This window comes from Tetrahymena thermophila, assembly GCF_000189635.1.
Source record: "Tetrahymena thermophila SB210 genomic scaffold scf_8254716, whole genome shotgun sequence".
NCBI lineage: Eukaryota > Ciliophora > Oligohymenophorea > Hymenostomatida > Tetrahymenidae > Tetrahymena > Tetrahymena thermophila.
Genome location: NW_002476481.1, coordinates 39,207 through 55,811, shown reverse-complemented (window position 1 = coordinate 55,811; position 16,605 = coordinate 39,207). Strand labels below are relative to the sequence as shown.

The following is a 16,605-nucleotide window of genomic DNA, read 5'->3' as shown; positions in this document are numbered from 1 at the left end:
TTATGATGCATGAGTGAAAGATAAAATTATTATACTGAATGGAATTGATGGTTGATTAAATTTTTTTTCTAATTTATTTTGAAAAAATGTATGTAAATTTATTTGTATGATGTGTATCATAACTTATTTTATTATGTTATTTTAAGCAATTTTTTTCGTTAGCAAATTCTTCTTTTCTTTTTTTCATATTTCTTTATGATCGATCATTCATTTTAATAATATCGAAGAATTCAACAAATAACAAAAATAATATTGAAATTAGTAGAATATCATATTCAAAAAATATGATAAATGTTTGAGTAACATGTGCTCTTCTAATTAGATTTTCTATATTCGTTATTCTAATCAGTTGTTACTGTGCGTTTATAGGTATTTATTTTTTTATTAATTAATTCTTCATCTTCATTTCAAATTTTAAGCATATTAAGGATAGATTATATGATAAGTGTAAGAAAATGAGATATTTTTGTTGCTAATTTATAGTTGTCTTCCAAATTTTATCTAATCATTTAAATATTTGTTTGTTATTATTTTTTATTGCAAGTATTTTGCTTCTATTAATAGTCTCATAAAATATTCTGAAGACTAATGAGTGAACTAGTGGCTAAAGATTCTTATAGAAAATTATTTTAAGGGTTATTATGTGCTTAATCAGACTACATATCAATCTTTCAATAAGTGAAGAAATATTAAACAATTTTTCTTGAAAAATACTTATTAAAAGTGTAGTCTTTGACTAACTACCCAATGATGTAGGCAAAAAAGAAAAAGCAAACAGACGATAGATACATTCAGCTTACAGAATTTAAAGTTTGAAATCTACCACAACTTTATTTGAGAATCTAACAAACGATTTTTACCTTAATTGATATCAAAAGAATTTACTTGTTTTTACTTATTGCTATTTGGAAGAAAGGACTGACATTCATTATAGAGAGAGAGTTTAAATATTTTGTGAGTATGAATTGCGAAAAAAGATTATAAGTCTAATTAATATTGATATATTTCAACCATTTGATCAGAGATAAGTATGTATATAATAGTATTTGTTTTTTGTATCAATTATTTCTATTAACATAGTTAGGATGGCTTATAGCTCCTGCTATTTGTTATTGATATTGCTATTGTTGCTAGTATTGTTACTATTGTTGCTATTACAATATCTGCTAGTACTAAATACTATTCATGTGCATTTACTGATCTATGTTCATCTCTTGAGGTTGTATGTGCTGACCAATCTGTTGTTATGATGGTTGCTATTACTATTATTGAGGTGGTCTTTATCTGGGTGGTTCTTAGTAGATGAAGCGGAAAACTTATTTCAATTCAGCATCTCTGACAAAAGGCTTTGATCTGAAATTAGAATTAGACTTAATGATCTCAATAAATGTGTAGATTATGCCCCAAGGGTGAGGTTTCTATACAAACAATCTCTCTACAATGATACGAATGGTTTGTTCTTAAATATCATTAATATTTTGTTCTTAGAATGTCAACAGAATGTATTTAATGTAGAACTTTGTGATAAAGTTAGGATATCTAACTTGATTTATTATCAAGTTAAGAATTACTTCTCTCATTTCGTAATGACTTGTTTTAAGCAATTTCTATTTTTTTATCAAAATTTAATAAATTTATTGTTTTAATTTTCAATAATAATTTACAAGTAAGAAATTGTATAAATCGTTGTTTAGAGGGATTGTTTTAGTATCCTTATTTCCTTAATTTACAGATTGCTTGTGTAAATGCAAAGGTATAGCCAAAATGAGTATGTTAACAGCCTTCTAATCAATTACAACTATATTTATTTAAAGTATATTTAGTTTTCATAGCACTTTTTTATTGAAAAAATTACATTATGATTTTTCTTTAAGAGTCAATTTAGAGCAAATAGTCTTGAAAATATCTTCGCTCTTAGTGCGAAGATAATTCTGAAGATCATTCATGAGATCGACTTGGATTTTTTCATTATAAACTGGGTAGTCCATAATAGGAGGATTCTTAAAGTCTTCATTGTTTTCAAAGATCTATTTAATAGATTTAATTTTTTAGCTAATAAAAACAAAAAAATATTTACTTGTTCGTTTTTGTTTGAGAACGGATCAGGTGGCTTCATAGTTTTAGGGAAAGCAGCGAGAATAATGTTTCTAATTTAAATGTAATTTTCAGGAATTTCATCACATAAAGAATTAGAGTATTTTGCTAAGAAATCAGGCCAGTCATGAAGCAAGACAAGTAAAATACGAATGGTGCCTCTGTAGAATATCTTAATGTATTCTAATTGAAGGTTTTCTTCTTGCATTATTTCTTTAAAGAATTTGATTAAATCTATTATGAGTTGGCTGTATAATCCCCACAATTCTTCCTATAATAAATGATAAACAAATAAATTTTAATAAATTTTATTTTATGTTTTATTTTAAATTTTACCTTTTCCATAATCACTGGCATGAAGTAACGATTTGAAATGAGTTCTAACCAAGAGAAAGCAAATCCTGGGTATTTTACAGGGGAAAGTTGATGGAATATGTTAGCCAACATGCTGTAAGTTTCAGATATTTCATTCTTAGAGAAATCGTATTTAGGTCTTTGGTTGTCATAAATTAAATTAAAGAAGATACGGAAGAATGGACGCTGGTTGAATTCATACATATCAGTTTCATGATATTTAGTCAATGTGATGAATATACTATCGAAAATTTGATTAAGTAATTGCTTCTTATATTGTTCAATTTTGCAAGTCTTTTGAATAATTTCAATCAATTTTGTGAAACTATCAACGCAAGTAAAGTCCATACTAGTAATATTTTGTATGCTAATTCTTTAATTCTTTTTACTGTTTTATATATTAAATAAGTAAGACTTGTATTTAAAACAATAAAAAAAGATTATTTACGCGCTTTCTAAGGAGTAGTTGATGCAGATATCAGCAAAGTAGACAAAGAATTTTAAAGAGTTTTCATCATGATTATCAATGATAATATTAACAAGGCCTTAAATGAATTAGCCCATTTGAACTTCAGTTGACAAAGAAAGCCATTTTTCAACCTTCTCCTATATTTCTTCATACTGCTTTTTATCGAAATTGCCATAGAAGTTGGTAATAACATCAAGAGCACGCTCAAAGGTGATAATGTTATTTGATTAATTAGAGTTTTCAGATGCAATTTTGTTGAGGTCTTGCAAGAACTAGGAGTAATGAGGAGGAATGTCTTATTTACTAGACATTGTTAACTTAAGAGCAATAATTGAGTCATTAAAATCTTAAGGAGTGTATTCCTTTTTCTCAAAAATAAGCTCTCTCAAGGCAGATACCAAACATATTATCATATCATTGCTTTGATTTCTAGAAACAAGAAGCAACATAATCTTTATTTTAGTATAATCAATTATTTATTATATCAAAGAAATTATATCGAAAATAATTAAAAGTAAATAAAAATGTTATTTATAAATTTAGTACTTCTTGATATTCTTTATTAGTTATTATTCTTTTTATGAAAAGGCTATTCAAAATTATATGAAGGTTGGTCTTAATCAGATTGTCTAGAGGAGCACTGTTCATTAAATTATCTTTTAATAATTTGCCAATTTTGTCTTTTCCTTTGTGCTGTTCACGTAATTTGTCAAGAATTTCAACAAATAATCTAATCTTAGAAGCACCCTCGCTTTGGTACATCAATTAGAAATTTAATTCAATTAATTCGTTATATAGCTTATCAGAGAACATGATCTTCTTAAAGAATCCTTCAATAGGAGTAAGAATTACATTTTCAGGTTGTTCTGGACTAAAATTGTTGACAACTAAAGAGATTTAAACGAAATATGGATTTAATACAAACTTTTTAATTTTAAAATGTTACTCTTTTTGAATTATTCTAAAGTTTATGTGTTGTATTCGCTTACCAAGTTTTCATTTAAAGAAGTTCTATCGAATTCTGAGTATGCTGCTTATTTATTTATTTAATTTAATTATTATTTTTATTAAATTTATATTCAAAAATATATACCAGAAGAGCTGGGGAATTTAGGTTGTAAAGCAGGAGGAAGGTTTTTGGTGAACTTGTAATATCTTTCATCAACAAATACTTACTACTTTTCTTTTGCGGCTCTTCTCATTTCAATAGCTTCAAGGATAGCATCATCTTATTTTATTTCCTTAAGAGCTTAATCCATTACTCTTTAGCGGATTTCTTGGCAGCCAATATCAATGTTATCGATAACTACCTTATTAATGATTTATTCCTTTTCGTTGGCATTTAATTCAGTCACTTTTTCTAAATTAGTCTTTAAGTGGGTTTGGAAGCTTGATCTGAGTGGATCTTTGCAGGTGATTAAAGCAAGACAGCCAGATAGTTTTTAAACCATGTTAGAGATGCCATTTATAAGATTGTTCTCATCAGGATCAGTGCAGTGATCTTTTAAGACTAATTCACGAGTGGTGACTAAGGCAATAGTAACACTACGAGAAATTACTGGTTGTATAATTTCCATGATTGCTTCGTCTAAGGATTGGAAAACTGCTTACTTTAAGTCAAAGTTTTAAATATTGCACAGGTTGCGAAGATCATCTGTAATTATTAGTCTATCACGGATGCAAAAAGAAACAATAGTAGCAGGCTATTAAGCTGGCTTAGCTTCCTTTTTACTTTCTTGTAAGTAGTATCTAAAGTAGGTACAAGGTTCTAAACTATTTACGTCAATTTATAAATTAGAGAACAACTGATTAATTTGATGCTTGACAGTTTCCTTCTGAACCACATTTTTGAATTCTTCTAAGAGAGAAAGAATACGCTTGACCCAGCGGTTAGTTTAAGGATTAAAAATCTTTGATTCTTTACAGCAAAGTAGAATGTTGATAACAATAGGAATAATTACATCAACTTTGTTCGGATAAGAATTGACAATTAATGCCTTGATATTCAAATATTTTGAATTGATTGGTTTGTTACGATTCAAAGTAAACATGCCTATCCAATGAGCTAGATTTTTAAGAGTGGTAATACGGATAGAAGCATGAATGGCAGCTTCTGATAAGAGAAGTTTGTGCAAAAGTAACAAAGAATCTTTTATGATAAAGGAAAAGAGTTTAGGCTTATCTATTCTTTCACAGAGCTTAGTGTACAGCAAGACATTAATTTCTGATTTCAAAGTAGCTCTTTGAGTGACAAGATGCCTAGCAAACCATTTCTAAAAATTTTCATTTTCTGCGTAATTTCTAAAATCATTTTAGTGTTTCTCTATGTTTCCATCTGATAAATTATTTAGTGCAAAATTAACTCTCATCTTTGTTGATTCATCTATTTAAAGTGAGTTTTCATATTCTAAAATTTCATTAATAGATTTAGAAGCATAGATTTATTGTTCACCGTTTGTAAATATAGGTCTTTAAACAAAACCAACACCTCCTTAGTAAGGTCTTGCTTTTACAACTATCTCTTCTGTATTATTGCCATTATTGTTATTATTAGTGCTATTATTATTATTATTATACAATCCTTGGTCATACATTCCTATTTAAGTATCTTAGAATCTCATCTATTGATTAATAGGATTTTCGAATACCATTTTTGGTTAGTTTGCAGTTAAATTGCTCAAAGGAAATACGGAAGATCCAGCAAAAAGAGGCTTTTTAGTTTTACCTTTACTTTGTGTGGTGTTATCAGAAGGTTATTTTTCTTCACCTAAATTTTATTAGCTTACATTTTAAACACTAGGATTTCTAGGCTAGTTATTCTAATCAGCTTTTGCTTTAGTATCTTATTCTTGTTGTTATTTTGTCTAAGCACTTCCTTCCTATTGCTATAATGGTTATTACTATTATTAATTTTATGCTTATGGCTGTGCTGATGATTAATCAGATTGAGCTACAGCAGCAGCTTAGTTCTATGCTTGTTGATTTTATTGTTGTTAGGAGGTATTTTCAGATGAAGTTTCTACTTCTCCTCTTAACTTTAAGATCTTCTTCTTTTTTATTAAAAAAATAAAGTCAATTGTAAAAAGGAAAATTTTAGATTGAAATTGTTTACTTGTTAAGTTGTTGTTGCCTAGTAAGTTTGAGATGGTTTGTTTGCTTCATTTTTAAGGGATTCTACTCTTTATTTAAGCTATTCAATTTGCTTACTAGTTACATTAATTTATACCTTCTTCTCAATCATAATCTTTATTAAAAAAGAATAAGTCAATAAATAAATAAAAGTAAAACACTTAATTACATTATAAATATTAATTAGAAGTTGAGGAAATTGCTCAGAAAGATGGCAGGATGGGTCGAAAAGAGCATTTACAAAGTAAGGGAATTCATGAAGGCGATCTTTCATAGCTTCTATTGCTTTTACTGATTACTCAACTTATCTCTGTGTCTTTTTTGATGATTCCAAAATTTATTCTAGCATAATGCCTAATGGTTTCTAGTTGACAAGTCTATTAAAAGTGAACAAATTAATTAAAAAAATTTATAAAAAAATAAAATAAATAAAATTGATAAAAATAATTAATAGTTAAAGCTAATTGAATAATTAAATTAGTCTAATTTATAAATTTTAAATTACTGTGCATTTATGATGCTTCCTTGGAGTTAGCCTGTTAAAAGAAGCTCAGCTATGGGGTATTACTAGTGGTATTTAGCTTCTTCAATCAAGCTTGTGATCATGCATGCAAACACTTCTTTGTCTTCAGAGTTGTTGGAATTCATTAATTATTTTAAATTTGCAATCATTTCCTCTATTGTTATTTCTCTCATATAAAATCTTTGGTAATTGTAATTGGCTTTTTTTTCTGTAGCTTGTCCTGGTGAATCCGAAGTTCCACTTAATTAGGGGAAATATTACAATATTTCTTTATATTGATCTTACAACTTTTAACGATTTTTGCTAGTAAGTTTTTCAGGGTGTTACTCTAATAGAAGAGATTCAAAAATAATAGTCAGTAGTTCAATAGTTAGTTAGGCCTTTTCTAAAACACCTTCATATTACTGTTAAGCTTAATTGTTGGGGTTGTTTAGTCTCATATTTATTTCTTTAATTGGATTAATAACATTGTCTTCGATATATGCTAGTAGAGCATTTACAAATGGATCCCCAATAGTCTTAACACGCTCATTTAGCCATTAGTCAAAGTGTAGGAATTCTCTCTTACCAGCTAAAATACCAAGTGATACAGAAAAAGAGTAGTTGTTACTATTTGTGAGAGCAATTAAAGAGTCTTTTAGATATTAGGAAATATCAAGGACTCTTGATAAATTCAAAGATGTGTTTTCTTTCTTGTTTTCTTTTCTATAAAGTTCGCTAATAGCAGAAATAAGCAAATCCTCTCTATTCTTCCAAATTGCTTCTAAAATAGCTACAGAATTTATGTGATTCGACAAATAATTAGGAAATAGTTGACTGAATACTTCATCTAAGAGATTTGCACCTTTTTTAGGATGCAGTTAAGATAAAGCGACTATTAAGATATCTGGATATTTTGCAATAGGAAGCTCAAATAACTCATGGATAGCCATATAGTTATCTCCTTCACTAATTTCACACAATAAATCGAGGAAATCCAAGCAGGCCCAGAACTGCATAGGAGAAGGTAGTGTGTTATATTTATATTATGGATTGAATTCTAAATTCATAGGATTTTTTTAAATTTCGTTCCATCTTACTAATTCAGAAGAACCAACAGCTAGCATATTCTTTAAGAATAAGGCTTGGCTTCTAATATTCTTCCAAGGCTTGAGTAACAAATATGCAGGCATTTAAAATGGAGCTTTTTTGTGAATTAATAGCATATTAGTAAAGAATTATTTAAAAGATTTTTCGTCCTTCAATTTCAAATAAGGTCTATCAATTTCTGTCAATACGGAAACCCACTATTTTAAACAAAAAAATAATTAAAAATTTGAAAAAAAGTAAAAAGTAATTAATTATAATTTTATTATTATATTTGACTATTTTTTACATGCCAAAAAATTATTAATCAAAAATATATTTAAGGTAAAGTATTTATCGTTTCTTAATGAAATTAATATTTAAATTATTGATTTGATTTGAAACTATTATTTTTTAATTGTTTTCATAATAAATAGAATTTAAGCTATTTGAAAATTACTAATTTTAGCATTTTCTTTATATTTATTTACTTCTTATTAACACTATTTGCTATTTATGCTTGAATTAATTTATATGTATAAGATGCTGCTTAAGTTTTTAAAAATGTTCTATGCTTAAATATTTTAGAGGTCTTTTTTGATATTTGTTATACAAAATTTTAGATGCTTTTTTTCAATTTTTTTTAGAATTTGCTATTACTTTAAATTTTTATACTACTACTTATTAATAAATAAGATAAAATTCTTGCTTTTAAATTTTTTTTATTAAAGTATTGAATAAGTAATTACATTTAATTCATTGTTTTGAGGGAATATCTTCTTCATTAGGAATTCAATAAATAACTCAGCATTCCAATCGCTTTATTAGTTTTTATCTGATTAATCTTAATTAGTGAAATTACCCCATTCTTGTTAACCTTGAAAAAATGAAAAAAAAGTTATTGAAATTTGTAATTTTTGTGTAAAATTTTACTGTTTTTGGATTCAACTTGGAGAATATTGTTAGCTAAACGCTGAGTTTATTCATCACCTAATTAAACAGGGTCTTATGCTATCAATTCGAGAGAGAGGTAAACATCAGAATTGCTCCATTTTTAAAATTATGATAAACTTCTAACTAAGTTATCCATCGAAGATAGTGCACTTGGGCCTAAATCTTTAAGAATGTCAGCTGGTCCTATTATGTGGTTTAACTCTTCTGGCTTAGGATAGTTTATTTCTTTATGTAAATCAGGGTCTTATATTTCATCACTTTCTTAGCTGTTACCTTCATCATCGATATTATCTCTACCATAAATTAATGGTTTGATTTCTTTATTTTTAGGATCATTGAGTATTTGCTTTAATTGAAGAATCTCTTGGGACATATTCTATTTTTAAAATACAAAGATTTTAATTTTTATTTAATATACTGAGCTATGTTAATTTTTTTAGAATTTCTTAATTTGAAAAACTAAAATTTAACAAAATTAATGATATTGTTCTTATTAATTACCTTTAATTCAGGGTTTTGCAAAACAAATTGTAATAAAATAATTGGAAGGTTATTTTGAGGCAAAGCAATTTAATTTTGCTACTAAACAAAATCAATAATTTTTTCTCTGAGAAGCTTAACACCTTTAAACAATAAAAAAAATTAATTAATCATTTTTTTTTATAAAAAGTAAAATAGAAATTAATTTTAAATATCCTAAATTTTAATATTTAAAATAAAATGAATTATTTGAATGAAACTAACAAAATAAAAATCCAAGTGAAAATAAAAATCTTTATGTATTTTTAATAATAAATTGGGTTATAGTGAATTTTATTTAGTCTAAATAATTAATGAAGAGAATTTTAAAATAAATGAAAATAATGAGGAAGAAGCAAAATAAATTTGAAATGAGTTAGTTATATTTTGTTTTTTGATTTATTGATTGATTGACTTTATTGCTTGTATTTTTATTTACATGGTCATTTAAAAAATGGTAGTATTGAAATAAAATGAACAGGTTTTAATAAATAAATGAATAGCTAAAGGAATTAATCCTTTAGAACATTTAATATTTTTTTCAATGATTTAATAGATCAACCAATTATGATAATAATCATAAAAAATAATTAAATAAAAAATGCGCTTAATAAATCAATTAATTAATATTTTCCTATCTTTTTTAAAGTTTGAGATCACTAAATAAATAAATAATTGCCTTTTATTTAGATGCTCTCTATTTACATTTTTATATTTTGACTTGAAAAAATATATTTTATATTTAAATTCATTTGATTTATTAGCATTTTATTATTTGCTGAAAACGGCAGATGTTTGCATGCTTTTTCTTTTGCTTTTTGATTAGATTCTTAACTTTTTTCACTCTTTTTTTTTATTTAAATACTTAATCTAATGCTAATTAATCACTAGAAAATGGGCTTCAAAATAAATTTAGGATTTATCAAGTTTGAAAACGCATGTAAAAAAATTACCTTCTGATGCTACTGTTTCGTTGTTGCAACATGCAAAGCTTAAGGCTATGAAAAGCTAATCAACAGGATTCATTTTGAGGCACTTGCTCAGTTCTTAAGCATAATTTACCACTTAATTTAGCTGCTTTGTATTGGTTTAATTTGAAAAACTATTAGGTCCACAAACTACTTTAATGAAGACGTTGGGCATGAAATCAAGAAAATTTGAGAAGCTATTGCTGAATATTAAATCATGCAAATGTTGGCTCAAAAATTAGCCTTTAACTGTGGTGTGCAAATTTGCCTTATTTTGGGAATTCTGTGAGTTCATATCCAAACTTTCTAAAAGGCATTCCAACAAATACTAATTTCCTTCTGATCCTAGTTATTGTACTATCTATGAATTTACAAACAAACAAAATTAATTATGATGTATTTTATTGCATCGAGCTTCCGCTGCTTGAGTAGCTAACATATTTTATCCACTGCTATCAAAACATCGATTGCTTTATCATTTAGTAATCATTCTTTCCTATTAGCTGTAGTTGCTTGCACTTTTGCTTTTTTGCTTTATTGCTTTGTTATAAATATTGCTTAAGAAAGGAGAAATTGGATTGAATGAATGAATGATCAATTCACTTATTGATTAATCTTTAAAGAGAAAACAATGATCCGAAAAAGACTTTATAATATCTATAAAGATAAGAATAGTAGCTAAGATATATAAATATATTTTTTGAGTTATATTTAAAGTCAGTGTATTTTCTACTTCCAAAAACCTAAAAAGAAGGAAGGATAAATGGGAAGATAGACTGACTGAAAATCTTTAGTCCTAAGTAGAAGAACAGGGAGCATGAAAGAAATTATGAATAGCAATGATGGATGGATGATAAAAGCAAGTGCGAAATCAATATGAGCTAGCTACAACTTGAAGTCGATGCTTACTAAAATAAATGAAAATAGATAGATAGATTGATAGATGTATTACATTCATAATGTCGTTCCTCTATGCTCTAAGAATCTTCTTGTTATTGAGCTAAGCAACCCAATTCTTAATCTATATGAATTAAGGAAGGTTGGGAGATGCAACGTTTCCTTAACCCTATTGCTGATTGGAATTTCCGCTTCTGTTGAGGAACTGGTTAGCTTGGCTCTAACCCAGTTCTTTCTTCATCGTGTATTTGTTTTTTTAATTGACTGTACTTTGTTAATATGTATTTATAGTAATTCCTTTTTGATTATTATTATATTTTTCTAAGTAATTTGGTAATCACTCTTCTTTTGATACTTTAAAATAGTAGATGATGATGATGTGTGTTTGTTTGCTTCTTTATTAGTTTATTTGTTTATTTGCTTATACTTCTTCCTTTTTTCTTTCTTTTTATTTATTTATTAATTAATTTTTCTTCTTCTTTTTTTCACTTCCTTTTTCTTTAAATTTCTAAGTGTTATTTTTATTTTATTTTTAATTAGTTTTTTATTTCTTTTCTTTTTCTTCTCCTAACCTTATATTCTCCGCAATGTATTAGATAATAAATAAATAAATAATTAACTAAAGAAGACTCTTCACTCAGTCACTATATAGTTCGTGGTCTTCAAATCTTATACATTTTTATTTAATTAATCCTTCAATCTAATCAAAAATTTTTCTATATGAATAAATCTTTAGTCTTCTTATGATATATTAAAAACAAAAAAACTAAACTATTAAGAACTTATATTATTATTTTAAAATTATTCCTATTATAAATAAATCAAAAAATAAAAATCAATTTGAAAATAATCATTTTTTTTGAATAGAGATTAATTTATTTTTTAAGAAAATTCATCATTAAATATTTAAGCTACTCAAAATAAATGTTTAGTAAAATTCAAAATAATTAAATAAAATTAATTGATTTTCTTTTTCTTTAAGCTTTTTTGTAATTTCAAGGCAGCATGGATAATGTATAAATAATAATTAATTAATTGTTTTGATATATTGTATCCTTTGAATAAACAATTTTTGATAGTATTTAAATTTATTAAATATAAGGTATATATATATATATCAATTAAATATCCTCTTTTAATAAAATACAATTCAAATATTTGATTCCCTTTTTTTATATTAATCAACAATGCATTAGTCAAATAAATATTAAAACAATTAATTATAAAGAATTTTATTAAAAAATAAATAAAAAATATTTTATAAAATTAATTACAAAATTAGGTATAGAAAATGTTTTAATAAAAAAATAAATTATATGAAATAATAAGTTTTTTCAGTAGAAAATAATAAAAAAAAGATATAAATAAATATATAAATATGTGTTAAAGATATAAATTTAATTTTTATAATAGAATAGAAGATTTTATTTTATATATTAATTAATTTTTGTGTTTAATTAAAATATTTCAAATTTAAAATTGAATAAAGATATGAAGGTGTGTGTGTGTATATTAAAAAAGATATTTGATACAATTTATCTTGCTGATGAATTAAATACCTAACTGATTTTTATCAAATTTGAATTTAATTTTACAAAAGTGTGATGAATAATTAATTAATATTTTCCTATTTATTTTTTATTAATCTTAGATAAGAGAAGAAGTGGGGGAAAAAAAATAAGAAAAAATAAAGAAACAAACGAAATATATTTTCTTCTTGTATAATCTATTAATTAAACTTTTTTCTTTTCACTCTCTTTTTTTTTTCAAGTCATAAAAAAATATGAAAAAAAATAAAAAGAGAGATCCTGCATCCCGATTTGGTGGCTTAGGATCACTAAAATGAGGACAGAAATCACATGTACATACAATCTCAAAATAATTCAATGAAAGACACAGCAGTGACTCAACTTAAACATCTTTAGAACTCTCTCTTTTTTTTTTTAGGATAAGAATCTATGCCTCCATATTATATTTCAAAGATGAGGGGTTTTACTTTTGTGCTAGAAATATGATATGTCCAACGAGGTATAGAGGGCGATCCAAAAACTCTACATTGTAAATAAATACATTTTTTTTCTTTTCGCTGATTATCTGAAAACTATTTTGAGAGAAAATAAAATCATATTTGTTTTTGTGTTTATTTTCTAGTTTTTTTTTAGATAAAGTTTCAATCTATCTTTTTAATCATCTAAACCATTTATTGTATAAAAGGTCATTCATGTTGCTCATCTAGATGCTCATAGGCAATTTGGAGTATAAACTAATTAAAAGCATCAGATCGACGCCTCTACAAAATGGACAAGACAAGACAATTGACATGGACATCAACACGAAGAATGAAAGATACACTAAGATTGAAACAAAAGGAGATTTTAAATTTTGTTTTTCTCCTTGTAAAAAAAAATAAAAAAAAATAATAGTGCATGTAAATGGTGTGAAAGATTTAGTTTGTAACTTTAAGGAGTCATGTTAAATGTTTTTCCTCCTTCAATAAAGAAAAAGAGAATTTTGTGCAAATCGTAGGATGTTCCAAACTTTGTGGGGAATGATTTTCAAAGAGGATCTTATTAATAGATAAGAATTTGGCTATCTAAAATTCTGATCAATGCTCTGGCTGTAGAACGAAATATCGAATTGAAGTTTGTGGATGATCTAAGTTTAGGCTGAAGACCTATTATTTGTTCATCTTGCTTAACAATTATCTTGTTATTAGCTGAAGCAGGATAAAGATTCTTTCTGATTGAACTAAATGCGAACATGATAAACGATATCTTTAGATACAAGTACGCGCCAAAACAGAATTTGAAAGAAAAGATTGAAAAAATGAATGAGAAAAGGAAAAATGAGAGATTCTTCAAGAAGATTGACAAGTTTGAAAAATTTACTTTCATCAAAATACTAAGTGATTTTTGAGTAGATGAAATGAAAGATGATTAAACAATTTGATTGATAAAGATCAATGAAAAAAGTGTTTCTAAAAGTACTGAAGCTGTTTAAATGTGAACTTTTACAAAGGCAAATTCTTTAAAATTTTTACTCAGTGAAATCTTCAGAGAAAACGGGCAATTTTTGCAATTTGTTATGAGTATTCAATAAACCTGGTTGTTTGTAAGCGGCATACTGGATGGGAGGATTACGAGTCAGACCAGACAGAAAGAGAAAATCTTTGAAGCTTTTCCAGGTGAAATGAATACGAATAGCAAATTAAAAAATTTGACTCTACTGAAGGAGAGAGTAAAGATAGAGTTTGTCGTAAGAGCAAGCCCAGCGGAACCGATTTCAGTTCAAAGAGGTACTTTAAGAATTACTTTTAAGTAGTTGATCATGTCCCTAGTAAAATTCATAGCTTGCAGCGTAGTTTTTTTATCAATTACTTTGTTTAAGATTCAATCTAATTTGCTCAAATGCTTATGATTGTAACTAACTCAAATGGAATTAATTGACTTTAAAGGACTCTCAATAACTAAAATTCCTAAGCTTATTCAAAATCTAAGTAATTCTCTTCTGTTGCGTCAGAAACGAAAAAGATAACGCTTAATCTGGTAAAATTGTAGAGTAACAGATTAGATCTTATCATTAGCTTAAAGATCTCTTTGATTATTGTTTTCATTAAAATGCTCAGATTCTCTAATCATTTGCTTCGAGGAAATGAGCTTGGAAATATAAATAAAATCTGTGAAATGCAATCAGAGAGAGCTAAGTTTATTAACCAGTAGCATCAATCAAAGAAAAGGATATTTATTCAAGTAGTAAGCTAATTAACTAAAAGTCTAATGCCTAAGCTAAGAAATGATTTCCTTCTTCTAAAGATATAGTAGTTCTAAAGCTAGATTTCAGAAAAATGATCCAAAACTTATCAAAAACATTAAGAAGATCCTCAATGAATCTGGTAAGATTTTTCTTTGAATTTTTTTTTGAAATTTCTTTTTTCATTTTTTCTTCTTGATTCTTTTTGTTTTGGAAATTGCCTGAGTTAGGATTTTTGGCGGATTTAAAGTTTTTGTTTTCAGCTGAAAATGTTTTAATTTTTCACTAATTTGCCGCCTTTTTTTCTATTGGAGAGAGCTAGAAGATGATCGACTTGTGTGAGTTGGTCAAATAACCTTTTGTTTTGCTATGTTCTTCTTTGTTATGGATACTTTTCTTTAATTGGAGTTTTTTTAATGGATGTTTCTTTACTTGCCAAGGAGAAGTAAGCAGAGGCAGCTCTCACTCGTTATATGCATTTGATTCGAATCATTTAGCTTAGAATCATCAAGATAAAGGGTGCAGAATACTCTGTATACCAGGACTATAGAGCTCAATCAAATGAATACTTGTCTTTAAAAAGAATTCATAAGAGATGTGACAATCATTAGCTTAAACGTCTCTTCTTAAAAAATTCGCTCTTAATCTACTCTTTAACTTTAATTAAATTTTCTAAATGCAATTCCAGCGCTTTTATTCTCTAAATTAAAAGTCGTAAGAATTAATTAGAAAGCAATTAAAGGTAAAGATGACTTCTCAACAAGTCTACTAATACTTTCTCAATTAAACTCAGAGCTTGCAAGAAAGGAAAATAAACTCAAAAGAAAGAAAAATCAATAAAAACAATAAACTCCCTCAAAGAAAAAACGCAAACAAAGAACGAATCACTAGTCAAAATCAAAATATCTTCAAATCGTCTCTAAATGAAAAAAATCAAAAAATTAAATGTAAAAAAAAAAAATCAGCTTTTATTATATGTCTTTGTAGCTATGAATTTAGCTTTCTTTTTTGTTTTTTATTATTAATTATTAACAGGTGCTAAAAATTAAAAATACTTCTCTCTCTCTCCTAATTAATTTCAGACAGTCTTTCTACTAACATCTACTGAATATAAAGAAGAAGATAAAGATAAATGAAAATCTCTTAAAGGGCTACAGGGAAGCGGCGTTCGGCGAAGTTGAGTATAAGCATCAATGTGAGAATTCTTGAGAGCTATTAAAGTAAGTACTCTATTGAGTGAAAATGTAGAATCTAAAGGTTGATGCCTTTTAGTTCTCAAACATAATCATTAAGTAGTAGTCAAGAATAGCTCTTTAAAGAAAGTTTCCTAGATGCGTTTGAAACCCTCCCGTTACTTAGGTTCTATGGAAAAAGTGTAGTCCTATCCCAGGAGTATATGGCGCAAGAGAATAAAAAAAGACTAAGACAATATCTCTAAAGTCTTAAGTCAAATTCTTAATTATTACTCTTCCTCTTTGCTTAAATTCCTAACTCAGTGCAAGAAAGAAAAGTCAATCCTATTCTAAGATCCTAGTCAAAAGAGATAGAATGAGTTAGAAGAAGACGCCACTATGCCTTGATCGGGATGAATTCTTTATTTGGGACGGAGTAGGGCAATGTCAAAACATTTTAGCTCATTATTTAATTGGCCTTGATAAAAATAAGTTTTTAAAACCCGGTGAAACACTGCGATCCAATCCACGACTTTTACCTTACAGGCCAATTAATTAATAAAGTAATGAGTCTAAATGAAACCAGAGCTCACTTTTCAGCCCAAACTTTTTTTTTATGATTTTTTTTAGTTTTGAATAAAAAAAATCACTAGTTTTTTAATTGTCTTTCCAAATTTCTCTCGATATAAAGTTTTTTAAAAAAATGAAGTT

General features: G+C 26.6%; 5 protein-coding genes across 5 annotated transcripts; 3 read left to right on the top strand and 2 right to left on the bottom strand. All coding sequences in view use genetic code 6, as the record gives it.

Annotated features, from left to right (window-relative positions):
- Positions 1-1,058: 1,058 nt before the first annotated feature.
- On the bottom strand, positions 1,059-11,213 carry TTHERM_00095500 (CCR4-NOT transcription complex subunit 1; the record flags this gene model as incomplete). Its single annotated transcript, XM_001012099.2, has 17 exons — positions 1,059-1,607; positions 1,665-1,798; positions 1,856-2,027; positions 2,078-2,365; positions 2,431-2,836; positions 2,897-3,369; positions 3,464-3,804; positions 3,864-3,950; positions 4,011-5,967; positions 6,030-6,161; positions 6,216-6,423; positions 6,552-7,855; positions 8,384-8,511; positions 8,568-8,964; positions 9,090-9,211; positions 10,061-10,436; positions 11,028-11,213. 17 exons carry the CDS (start codon positions 11,211-11,213, stop codon positions 1,059-1,061), a joined length of 7,260 nt encoding a protein of 2,419 aa, XP_001012099.2.
- Positions 11,214-12,983: 1,770 nt separating this feature from the next.
- On the top strand, positions 12,984-13,577 carry TTHERM_00095480 (hypothetical protein; the record flags this gene model as incomplete). Its single annotated transcript, XM_001012097.2, has 2 exons — positions 12,984-13,030; positions 13,187-13,577. 2 exons carry the CDS (start codon positions 12,984-12,986, stop codon positions 13,575-13,577), a joined length of 438 nt encoding a protein of 145 aa, XP_001012097.2.
- A 155-nt stretch (positions 13,578-13,732) lies between these two features.
- TTHERM_000095461 (hypothetical protein) lies at positions 13,733-13,888 on the top strand (the record flags this gene model as incomplete). The annotated part of the gene is made up of 1 exon (XM_012796588.1): positions 13,733-13,888. One exon carries the CDS (start codon positions 13,733-13,735, stop codon positions 13,886-13,888), a length of 156 nt encoding a protein of 51 aa, XP_012652042.1.
- Positions 13,889-14,593: 705 nt separating this feature from the next.
- Positions 14,594-14,908, bottom strand: TTHERM_00095460 (hypothetical protein; the record flags this gene model as incomplete). The annotated part of the gene is made up of 1 exon (XM_001012095.1): positions 14,594-14,908. The coding sequence occupies one exon, from the start codon at positions 14,906-14,908 to the stop codon at positions 14,594-14,596; it is 315 nt and encodes a 104-aa protein (XP_001012095.1).
- A 1,075-nt stretch (positions 14,909-15,983) lies between these two features.
- TTHERM_000095443 (hypothetical protein) lies at positions 15,984-16,274 on the top strand (the record flags this gene model as incomplete). Its single annotated transcript, XM_012796587.1, has 1 exon — positions 15,984-16,274. One exon carries the CDS (start codon positions 15,984-15,986, stop codon positions 16,272-16,274), a length of 291 nt encoding a protein of 96 aa, XP_012652041.1.
- Between the last annotated feature and the right edge of the window lie 331 nt (positions 16,275-16,605).